The sequence below is a fragment of the Coffea eugenioides genome, chromosome 8 (genome assembly GCF_003713205.1).
Source record: "Coffea eugenioides isolate CCC68of chromosome 8, Ceug_1.0, whole genome shotgun sequence".
Lineage (NCBI taxonomy): Eukaryota > Viridiplantae > Streptophyta > Magnoliopsida > Gentianales > Rubiaceae > Coffea > Coffea eugenioides.
The window spans coordinates 46,195,281-46,207,062 of record NC_040042.1 but is presented as its reverse complement, the minus strand read 5'-3'; the positions used below and the strand labels follow the sequence as shown (position 1 = coordinate 46,207,062).

The window sequence follows — 11,782 nt, the reverse complement described above, 5'->3', positions numbered from 1 at the left end:
GCCATGGTCCATACTAGTGCAGATTCCACATACTTTCGCTCGCGGCGCGTCTCTCATGGCCAATTGTCTAACAACAGACGTAAATTCTGACAGTTGCTGCTGTAGGGATGAAGTCTCTACCTCGTTGACTCTACGGGGAGGGTTGCTCTCACGGAAGCCAAATTGCTGGGAGTTCTCTGCCATAGCTTCGATGAGCTCCCACGCTTCCCTCGGTGTCTTATTTGCAAGTGCTCCCCCACTCGCAGCGTCAATGATACTTCTATCGGTTGATTGGAGCCCTTCATAGAAGTATTGGATTAACAGTTGTTCACTAATTTGATGCTGCGGGCATCTAGTGCACAACTTGTTAAACCTTTCCCAGTATTCATACAAGGACTCACCGGGATACTGTTTAATGCCGCAGATCTCCTTCCTCAAACTCGCAGCCCGGGATGCAGGGAAGAATTTTTCCAAAAACTTCTTTTTTAACTGTACCCATGTGGTAATACTACCCGCTGGTAGGTAGTATAGCCAATCTTTTGCTGCATCCTTGAGAGAGAAAGGGAAAGCTCTAAGTCTTATCTGCTCCTCAGTCACCCCAGGAGGTTTCATGCTAGAGCAAACTACCTCGAACTCCTTGACGTGCTTGTGAGGTTCTTCGCCAGAGAGACCATGGAAAGAAGGTAAGAGTTGAATCAACCCCGATTTCAGTTCAAAAGCAGTATTCTCAGCCAAAGCGGGGAATGTGATGCATAAGGGCTGGTGAGTCAGCTCCGGGGCAGCCAGCTCCCTCAATGTTTGGGTGTTGGCCATGCTTACTTCGTCTTCCGTTGACTCGTTTGCAGCAAATGAGTGCCCTTCTTTTTGCCTCTTGGTCCCTTGCCTCCGCCTACACGCTGCCTTCTCAACCTCAGGGTCGTATACTAATTCACCTGTGCGAGAAGAACGGGGCATAAACTAGCAAAAGTACCAAGAAGAATAGAATAAAATAAAAATAAAATAAAAACTGAATTTGAAAAGAAACAAATAATCCAAATGCCAACTCCCCGGCAACGGCGCCAAAAATTGACAGGTGCCGAACCTGTGCAATAATAATTACTAAAAAGTCCTAATTACCACCTCAATTAAATAATTATAAAACAAATCCAAGTACTGGAGCAGGGACTCTAGGTGTGCAATGGGTTACTTGATTCACCCTGTTCCCGAAGAGTTTGCTTGATCCGATATACCGGATTTGTCTATAAAAATACTAATTTTGCGTACAATGGCAAGTAGGGTCGATTTCACAGGGAGCAGGTAGGAAATTATTTCTTTCCAAATTAGTAGAACGAAATTGGGGAATTTTCAATGGGAGGTAAACAAAAATAAAATAAAATAAAACAAACAAAATTCAAAACTAACTCACAAAGCACAATTCACTAAAAATAGCAATTAATAAAAGTTCTACCCAAATGATCAACTGCTCAGGCACGGTCCAATTAAATGCTCATCGATGCAAAGATATTTCATCCATTTATCACTAGGTTGGTTATAGCCATCAATAAGCTCTGACAACCAGCTCTTCCTTACTTTTTCGACAGTCAAGGTACGACCATTGACTGCTTCTCTAACCAGATAACAACCCTAGGTACGACCGTAGGAATTTAATTACCCAATTGCATTAAAGCTAGAAGAACCCAACCCTAACCAATAAACACGCTAAGAGGGTTTATTTAAGCTAGATCTTGCGTTTTCCCATCATAAAACCAATTGTGGTGGTTGCCACGAGGTGTTAACTAAATGAACAATTACGGATTCTATTTAATTAACGTGGCAGTAGGCTATTAAATTAAATCAAATACCCGGCCGTTGACATTCGATTAATCAAATACCCATGAACAATTAATTCAGAAAAACGCACGAATAGCAATAACTTGGAAGAAATAATGAAGATTCGGTTAGATCTCACAGATGTGATGGACCGCGCCCTTGCGTCAACCTTTGGGTAGAGGAGGAAATTAGCCGCTTCTCATCGTTTCAATCCCGCGTGATTTAATTGAATTCATTCAATTATTTGACGAAGAATTGGGGAAAGGAATTAATTGCAATAACAACAGAGAAGGCCCTGCCTTCGTCTTTGCTTCAGAATCGCAATTACAAAGCAAAAAGCTACGAAGGAACTGTCCAGCGGAAAAGTTGAAAGTCAAAAGAGAAAGGGACGTCTAGCGCCTGGGGAAAGAAAAAACCTAAAGCTACTGTTTTGATTCGATGTAAATCTCACTATCTAATTTGCTGCCCAAGAAGAAACAAAAGCGAAGGGAGCCGTCTGACAAAAAGTAGAAAAGGGGAATTAAAGCTAAGGTCTTGATCCCTTGATTCTGAATCTCCTTTTCTTTTTTATATGCATCGCCGCCCAAGAAAGTCAAGCAGAAGCCCACAGACGTCTGGCCCTTTCTTTGCTCTTTAATTGAAGCCTTTGGAGTTTTAATCCTGTGCTCCTCGCGGTTCACGTGGACCAGGGTCCGGCTTTCGGTTTCGTCCGCCTTCTAAGGCGTGACCACGCCTTGGAACGGGAAGTCTTCTGAAAATTCACCCCGCGAGATCATTTTTCATGTCTACCACCTATAATTCACACAAATATCGAATATGAGTGAAATTCCAATTCTTAGTACCGTGAATAGCCAAAATTAGGACAAGATAGTAGTGCAAAATACGCCAAATAACCGTTCTATCACCTTGAGACAAATTTCCCTGTTTTTGGAGTCGTTTTATGTATTATATTTACCTGTGATTATCACCATCTTCATTGAATGAGAAAGCATATTTGTCGAGTGGGAATCAAAATTGTCTCCAACAATTCAACATTATTAAGTGTGGTTGATCGTTAATCAGCAGTTCCCAGAGATTTTTTCCTTGTTTTGTAGAAAAGCCATTACAAGAATTTCATCAAGGAAAAACAAAACATTAGAATCATGGTACGGATAAGGTCTGGGATAAATTTTTCTCAAACTTGAGCTCAAGGGACAACCAAAATAAGGGTGGACCATTCACAAAGGTTTTTTTTTTTTTGGGCCAAACTCTTATACGACACTCGAATATTGTTGAAAAGCAGAAATAATAAGGTTACAGTCAATGGCTTCATGGATAAAGTATTGTTATTATGGTCGGATGCCTTCAGGTTAGGTGCTGGCTAGAAATGGCCGGAAAGTACCTATGTGCTCTCGTGCTTTGTTTAATTTGTCTGAGAACCCAGGGAAAGAGATAAAAATGGATTAAGGTTTCGGATAAGAAGCTTTGCTTTAGAATATGCAAACGAATTACCTGCTGAATTTAAGGAATTTGGAGCAACTAACAACAAATTTTCAAGCTAGAAGCCTATATAATTTTTAACTCAATCTCCTGACCAGGCAGGCTTGAGTAGGGAGGGGAAGGTAAAAAAAAAAAGTAACTAAAAACAAAAAATAAAAAATAAAAAAGAGTAGAATAATTAATTGTTTGGCATAATTAATTTCCCAAGTCAGATGTATATCATGCAACTATAACTCGCTACTGTAATCATAATTAACCAATTGTTTGACAAATGAAAAGATCTCAAAGCCACTTAGTGTTTGCATCTTCTCAGACTTATTATTGTTACAATTGGTAGACTTATTATTGTTACAATTGACGTATGAATGATTAGTAGACTTAATTATTGCACACCTTGTATATGAACAATCCAGCACAATTCGATGCGTTTATTCTTTCCCACAGATTTTGAGTTCTGTTCTTGGAGATCTTACAATATTCACCTGCAGCTTGTTGGAGCGGCCTTGAATCATTAATTCTTCACCTCCACTTTATTCGATGCGTTTATTCTCTCCCACAGATTTTGAGTTCTGTTCTTGGAGATCTTACAATATTCACCTGCAGTTTGCTGGAGACGGCTTGCATCATTAATTCTTCATGCAGAGTATCGACTCGCTCATCCATGTACCAACCGCCTCCAGTTTCTAAATGATAATCATCACAATAGAACCTATAGGGTGAGCGGATCCACAGTCGTTCAAGTGCTGGAGCATTTTTTACCAAATAAGTAGCAAAATGAATTTCATTTACTGTCCCGTGAAATCCATTAAATTCCACTTCTTTTAATTGACCAAGGCGTCTGGGAGGCCATTCTCTTCCTCTTTCTTCATTGAAACCTCGACAAAGTAACTAAAGCCAAAATAAATCAGTCAGGTTCTTAGCTAAATGCATCGATAGAACATGTGATGCCCAACCTTCTAAAATGAGAAACCAAAATGAGGAGAGTGAAGAGTACATCATAATAAGTTCAGAGAAAGATGTACACTAATAATCATTTGTTTTTATTTTATCAGGTCACTGAAGATGCACAAAGAAGCAAAACCAAGTATTTTAGTCACAATAACAAGCAATGATTTTCATAGCACGCTTTCACTTCTTTCAATTTGCCAAAATCATTCAATTAATATCTGCTTAAATTATAACCTTCAAACATGACTTAAGATTGGAGAAGAGAATTTGGTTGAGTGAAAAGTCATGGACATCAAAAGAAAGGTCACCTTGGGCAAAGTTCCTACACATACTGTGGCATGAACAAGAAGTAGAAAGGAGAGAGACAAACAAAAAACCAGGAGAACAAAGTTTGGCGGGCAGTTAAGTTGTTTCTCCATGCCAATGGACTGTGGCATCAACAAAGAAGGGTGAAAAACAAAAGACCAACAAGTGATAAATTGGTATTCTTTCACTTTAAAAATCTTCCCACAGATTGCAACAGTAGAGTCGTGATTTAAGCAGCATTGTCTCTTCAAAGTGACACCATTGGAAGTCACACTTCTGACTTGCATCTTTAAAAGCAGCGTGACAAAAAGTGCAAAACACATGCTGTGAGAACGTTAGAAGAACAATTGTTATTTCCCAAAGTTTACTCTGAAATAAGTACCTATGGATCAGCTTTATTCCATAGGCCTGTTTATTGGGGTAGGAACAGGGAGAGTGGGAAGGGAGAAGCAGGGCTCAGAGAAAGAGCAAAGCCATGCCAGGATGCAAGGCTATAGCTAGTAAGCAGCAAAAATTAGGAGTCACTATAAGCATGCAGACACTTATTTGATATGTCAACTGCCAACTATTCACATACTGCATTCTAAAAGGCAGAAGTGGAGCTTAAAGAACAAGCCAAGCCATGCAAGGACGTTGGGATGTAGCAGGTAAGCAGCAAGGTTCACCTTCAAATTGGGACCGACTATGGAATAAGCATGCAAACACTTACTTCAACTATAAAATATTCACATACTGCATTTTAGAAACAACACATCCATCAACAGCTAAAACAGAAAGCTCTTATACAGAATGAAGAGGAAAAAAGACATGCAAAGGTATCAACATCTAAAGAGAGATTTACATCTTACAAACTGGATATTGAAACGATTTTCAATCAATTTAACAAATAAACGAAGTATCTTATACATTACAAATCCACAAGATGTAAGAAAAAGATAATCTTGTACATTATGGACATTAATAGCAATGCTACAACTAGGGCCACCAACAAACCTTGCCAAAGCAAAATCTTATCTAATTCTGCTCAACCAAACAGATGCTCAGCTCAGATTCCATCCAATATCAATTTTATAATAGAAGTGGAAATTATATAAACAAAAAATTTCCTTCCTTTTCTACAGATAAATTGTTTATAATTCGATGGAAACCCCTACATCTGATGTCATAGAGCTAAAATTGACCTTGAAACAAATATGTCAAACCTCTAATCATCCATGCAAATCACGAATATATACACATAAAACATCAAAAGTTGAAAGGAAATCCAGTCATTCTGGTTTTGCTAACTTTCGAAATTTAAAGTCAACCAAACTCTCGATGGAAGATTGGCCTAGATTGTAGTCAAGCTGATTTGACAATAACCCTAGTTGAGGCAATCAACTTAAATGCTTCATATAAGCATCCATGACTAACATCAATTCACACTGAAGGCCATAAGGCTGAGCTTAAAACACTAGAATACTGCTTCTGAGTGAAGGTCATGGACTTAGAGAAAAAAAATTAAAATGGGGCAGTACAAGTAGAAAATATGACAGTTAGAGAACGCTGTAAAAAAGACATTCAGAATGGCAAAAAGAACAGTTTCACAGAGTACTTAACAAAGGATATTATCCCAAATAGACCTAAGGAAATGGAATCATCAAGACTAAAGAAAATTCATTCAGCATTTATTCACTTAGCAAAAAGCACCACAAATTTTAAAAGCAAACTAAATGTAACAATGCCATTTTGAAAATCCAATCTCTTCAAAGAAAGGGCCAATATCTCTTGCTTTAGTTATTCTAAGTCAAAGAATATTAGCCTTTTACAATGTTTCCAAAAAGATGGTAAAAAGACGCTAACTATAAATCAACCCCACCCCCCAAAAAAAATCTCACAAAGAAGGGGAGAAAATGGGAAAAATTAATAGATTTAGTAACTAACCTGCAGACGAAATTCTTCTAAATGTGGACAAGCCTCCAAAATAGGCACAACATTCAGTAGATCAGGTGGAGACTTCATTCCTGGGACAAAATATAATGTCCTAAGATTGCTGAACATATCCATCTTTCCAGGTGTATATTTTAGCTGAATCAAGAGAAACAAAAAGCATGAATACCACTGCCAAGAATTGGACACAGAAAATGATGATTGCCATAGTCAATACAAACCTTGTCACTGTTTGTTTGGAATAATAAGTTTTTTAACTTAGGACAGTCCTTCAGAACTTCTCCAAAAAAATAAGGTATGGAACCATTGCCACTGAAGGTGATGCGTGCATCTTCTAGTTTGGGAACACAGAGCGAAAACTTTATCGGGCCATTGTGAAAGAAAGAAAAAGTAATCAGGTTGCCAGCACAGATATCAATCTCCTCCAAACCAGGACAGGAATGAACATACAGAAACTTCAATTGGAGACACGGACCAGAGATAGAAAGCTTAGGAGTAAGTTTACAAAATCCGAGTCTAAGAGTCTGAAGGTTAACACAAGAAGACAACATTCTCGGTAATTCTCCATCACTCAGGTGAACCAAGTCTAAATAAAGGCCCTCAAGGGAATTAAATTGGGTAGGGAAACTTGGTTGCAAAGAACAAGCCAATAAGCGCAAATGTTTCATTGTAGCTACTGCAGTAAGAAGCCGAAATGAGACAGGGAAAAGCTCACCCATGTTGGATTTTGCACATTGACAAAGAGGCAAAGAAGAACAGATAAATTTGAGGTCAAGTTCCTGAACATCTAAAGTAGCTACAACCTGCATCCATTGAGTGAATTTGGGCTCAAATTCTTTCATGAAACAGCATGAAATTCTCAAATAAGTTATGCTTTGACCTGAATAAAGCTGTAAAGACTGATCTACAGCTTCCAAAAACCTAAACTGTACCCAATGGCTACCCATATCGTGAGAGCAATTAGGCCTAAACATGTCAAGGCAATCTAGGTGGAGTTCAGACCTAACTTTGCAAACATTTTTCCACCTTCTTGACAAAATTCTTGTCCCAACAGCCTCTATCAGGTCCAAACGTGAAAGGACATCTGACAGCAAATCATCTGGCAGTTGACTGATACTATCCTCATTCGCAAGACCATCATCAGCCTGATTCAAAATTCCAAGCACAACACAATATACATGTTAGGAAAAAGAATCTATCAATGCATCATACCCACTAGATAAACTAGCAAACATTATAATAACAAACTTTTTCTGATAAACAACTTATCCTTTCCAAAAATACACTTTCAAATTGCTTAACATAATAGAGCAACAATTGCTTCTTTTCCAGAGGAAAACAATAAGATTTAGCAGATATGATTACAAATGCATTACTATGGGGCTGTTTCGCTTGCTTTACATTTAACAAAAAGGTGTTTAATCAGAATTAGCAAAAGATACTCTTGGAAAGATTCAGGATTTCAGTTCTCAGTTCATTTGCCAATTACAAATAATCTAAAATGTAGACACAAAAGCAAACAAGAACATCAAAAGAACCGATGCTGGAAAATTAGAATCTAAAATCAGTTGAAAAGTCAAATGAGAACACCCCCCATTAACATAACAAGAGTGCCCTGCCACTTTTTCCAATGCTAATGTTTGATTACGTCTTTACCCACTGGAAATCTTCTTCCTTTCATTATTATTACAGAAAATATATCTCAATGTTCACAGAAAAGACACCCAGATTCAACTTGAATAGTTACAGTCTACTCAAGAGTTAAACCAAACTGTAATCAAGTTAAAACTAAAGACATAGATTAAACACAAGTCACCAGGTTTTTCATCAGAATCTTAAAACTGTTATTACAGTCTAAGAAAGAGCAATTGAAAAAGTTTATCCTAACTAATAATGGTAGGTCACTTGGTTTTTTTGACAACTCATACTTACCTGACCATTTTATTGAGTCAAACTAAAACTCAATTTTCACAAAACTTCTCAATAAGCTCAATAAATTGGTCCCTACCAACCAAGTCTCTTTCAGTTTTTGAATGTATGTCCTATTATTACAGAATAGATTTTCTCTTCCATAATATGATTCCTTAAGCAGCGCCATACTATAACTGTCCAAACAGCAGAACAAGCAAACATCTTTCTTGAGGAAGCAAGACCTATCAATATTTGCCAACTCGTCTTTGTCTGACGACTGCCTCAATTGAAAACTTGGGTCGGCTCATTTTCATAGGTGAGGTTTGCCCATTGGACTTAATATCCATTTGCGCTCTAAACACCATATCTGTTTTCTTTTTTCTCTTTGTACAAACAATAAAGAGGCTACTTCTAATGTAACGAATAAAACTAACATATATTGTGGCAAAGTGAGCTTCGACCATCATTGTGCTAATAATTTTTTCTTACAACTGTTTATTCTAGACTTGGATATATACTAATATTCCCAATGTCTCAAGTTGAGTCATGGGAATGGCTTGTGAAACTTGGATACTTGGAAACAATGGGGTGATAGGAAAATTAGATAATCAATAGCAAGTAAACAGGTGGAACTGTGTTCATGTTTATTAATCAAAGTCTTCCATTCATTTTTAAAAAATGGGTTTCCTTAGAAAAGTATGAATATTATGTAGCTATTAGTTGTCATATGCTTCTTATTATATTTCGTGATCAAACAATGCATAGCATATTGCTACCAAAGTAAAACAAATAACTGAGCATAAGTACCTTATGAACAAAATCTTGCTCGTGCTTTTCTTGCAAAACAATTGCTTTCCCCTGTCCACCAAAAGATTTAATTGCTTTCTGAATGGCCGCCCCAGTTGCCGCCACGAGGATTGCAAAAGGCAAAGCTCTGTTTCCAAACCAGCACATTGTTGTTTGTTCCTGAAACAATAACGAAAAAGAACTTCTTACATATTGCCAGAATACTTCTATAGTACCTCTGCGGCCAACGGGATGCAATTTTCACATTTAATTTACAAGCTCAAATCCAAAAAAAAGAGTAAAATAAACTAACAAAAATTTGATTTTCACTTGTTAATAGCAGTACTTATTAACAACTACTCCAAGCCCAAAAAAGAGAGAACGAAAGGAATTGCCTTTGCAATAACAATTACTTCATTTTGCTGTCTCCAACAGCAAAAACTAACAAAGATGCAATCTTTTGAACCAAAATAAAACTAACAAAGATACAACTTTTGCAAGATAATTTATTTCATTTTGCTGTCTCCAACAGAAAAACTAATAAAGATGCAATCTTTACATGTTAATTGGCATCATGGCTAAGATTAAGCAGCCCTGATAAGGGGAAAGAGGATAAAAGTATACAGGAAACAGCAAAGATATGAATTTTACTTGTTAATAGGCAATACGGGATAACATAAAGCATCCCCTACCAGAAAGAAGATAAAACGAGAGAAAAGTACTTTAATTTCCCTGACCTCCAACACCAATACCAACGAAAAGATGCAATTTTGACATGCAATTTGGCATGACAGATTAACTTTAACCAGCCCGACCCCCTATTCCAAAAAAAATTTTTTTTGAACAAAATCAAAGATTTTACTCTTATAATACATCTCAGAACAAAGTATCCAATGAAAAAGTCAGAAGTCAGTTAATATTTATAATTCACTGCAGTTGAACACGATGAGAAAGACTTGCCACCCAAATTACGCAATTGAGGAGACTTGCCACCCAGATTGCAGAGATTCACAAAGCAGAAAACCACCAAACGGTCCAAACCGACTCAGTGAAGATGCACATTAGCTTACGTGGAAGCTGCTCAACCCTACATATTAAAAGCACCGAACGCTGAGGAACAGTAGAAGTGTCGTGCCCTCGGTGTTCGAGTGCTGAATTGTGATTTCCAGCCAAGCCTGGGGGCAATTTGGGTTTCATTGGTTCTCTGTTGTAGGTTTTGTTTCCTTAGTGGTTCCCTTTGTCTTTGTGCATGTCAGTGGGGCCATTCCTAATGCCCCTCTCAGGTCAGTTTATTACGGCTTAGCCTAGGATGGATGTTAGCCAAAAGACGATAATAGCCCTGCCAACAACAATTTATTCCAGTTTTACAGCATTATTTTTTTAAGGTGTTTTATAAAATATTTTATTGTAATTGTGTATACGAAGAATTTTTCACTATAAATGTTTTTTGTAAAATTTTGAGAGGTATTTTTGAGATATGTTTTTGGATTTTTTAAAGTTTAAAACTTTTTATACTATTTTTTAGCCTACGATCGCCATTATTTCATCCCTCTCTTTTCTCTTCCTTATCCTTCTCTTTTCTTCTCTCATTTTTCTTCTTTCTTTCTTTCCTCCCCTCGTCCCTGCCTCCCTTCCCCTTCCCTTCCCTTTTCCAGCCACGTCTTACCCCTCTCTTTTCCTCCCTCCTCGATCTAGTCGAGACCAAATCAAGGCCTTTGGTCATGACATCATGGCCAGATCATCGGAAGGGCCCTTCTTTCTTCCGCCACGTCTCGCCTCTCCCCTTTCCCCCCTCTCCAATCTAGTTGAGGCCAAATTAAAACCTTGGGCCACGACATCGTGTCCAGATTATAATGTCACGGGTTACTAAATATGCTATAAACAAACACATTGTATGGCATTAACGATCGTCCAAGACTTAAATTTTGAATGGTTACTAGTTTAGTCTAATTTCTAAGTGTGCAGAATTGATGCAGAAGCTTAAACATAAAGAGTAAGAAGAATAAGGATGAAGGCTAGAAGGAAAGCTCTATATTATTTGAGACTCCAAAAGTTTCCAAAAGTTGCCAATAGCTAGTTTACAAATGAGAGAGTTTGACCTATTTATGAGCAAGTCAAGAATTCTTTACATGACTCTAAAAATTCTACCAACTAAACTACCCAATTTGTTTATTTAGATTGTTCCCTTATTTTATGCTACATAAGTGAGAACTTGTAGAAAGTTCCGCACCTTACCAATTCTAAACCCCTTATGTACAAAACTCTTGAACAATCTAGAGTGTTCCGGAAGTCTCTAAATTTTGCTACACATTCCCTATAATGTTTGGAGAAACTTCCATGTTTTGGCCAGAGCTTCATGGCTAACCACTTGTTTGGGAGATTAGGTTATGGATTTACTACTAGTCCTAGTCTTTTGCATGGACACTATGTACAGTGGGCATGACTTGGATGGCCAAGTCTGGTCACGAGTGGGGATAGACACGATCGCGTGCGAATTGGGTGCAATTCTTATCATCCTCCCCCACTTGAACAAAACATCGGCCCTGATGCATTTGGTGCTCCCAATAGTCGTCGAAATTTGTCCTGAATCATGTACATCTTAACATCCTCCTCTTGTTTCGGTCAGAAGAAGTGA

The 11,782-nt window shown here is 37.8% G+C and overlaps 1 protein-coding gene and 1 non-coding gene across 6 annotated transcripts; one reads left to right on the top strand and one right to left on the bottom strand.

Moving 5' to 3' along the window:
* Positions 1-313: 313 nt before the first annotated feature.
* LOC113781791 lies at positions 314-420 on the top strand. The gene has a single exon (XR_003469696.1). It is a non-coding gene; the product is annotated as a small nucleolar RNA R71 (small nucleolar RNA).
* Positions 421-3,442: 3,022 nt separating this feature from the next.
* Positions 3,443-10,248, bottom strand: LOC113779329 (putative F-box/LRR-repeat protein At5g38386). 5 transcript variants are annotated; one of them, XM_027324884.1, is made up of 6 exons: positions 10,108-10,247; positions 9,169-9,327; positions 7,458-7,595; positions 6,672-7,253; positions 6,445-6,588; positions 3,443-4,155 (listed from the first exon to the last, which is right to left on the bottom strand). In XM_027324884.1, the coding sequence occupies exons 2-6, from the start codon at positions 9,313-9,315 to the stop codon at positions 3,811-3,813; spliced, it is 1,356 nt and encodes a 451-aa protein (XP_027180685.1). In that variant the 5' UTR covers positions 9,316-9,327; positions 10,108-10,247; the 3' UTR covers positions 3,443-3,810. The 5 variants fall into 5 exon arrangements, with proteins under 5 accessions (XP_027180685.1, XP_027180686.1, XP_027180682.1 ...); XM_027324885.1 differs by having other exon boundaries at positions 6,672-6,809; positions 10,108-10,244; XM_027324881.1 differs by having other exon boundaries at positions 6,672-7,595; positions 10,108-10,248.
* Between the last annotated feature and the right edge of the window lie 1,534 nt (positions 10,249-11,782).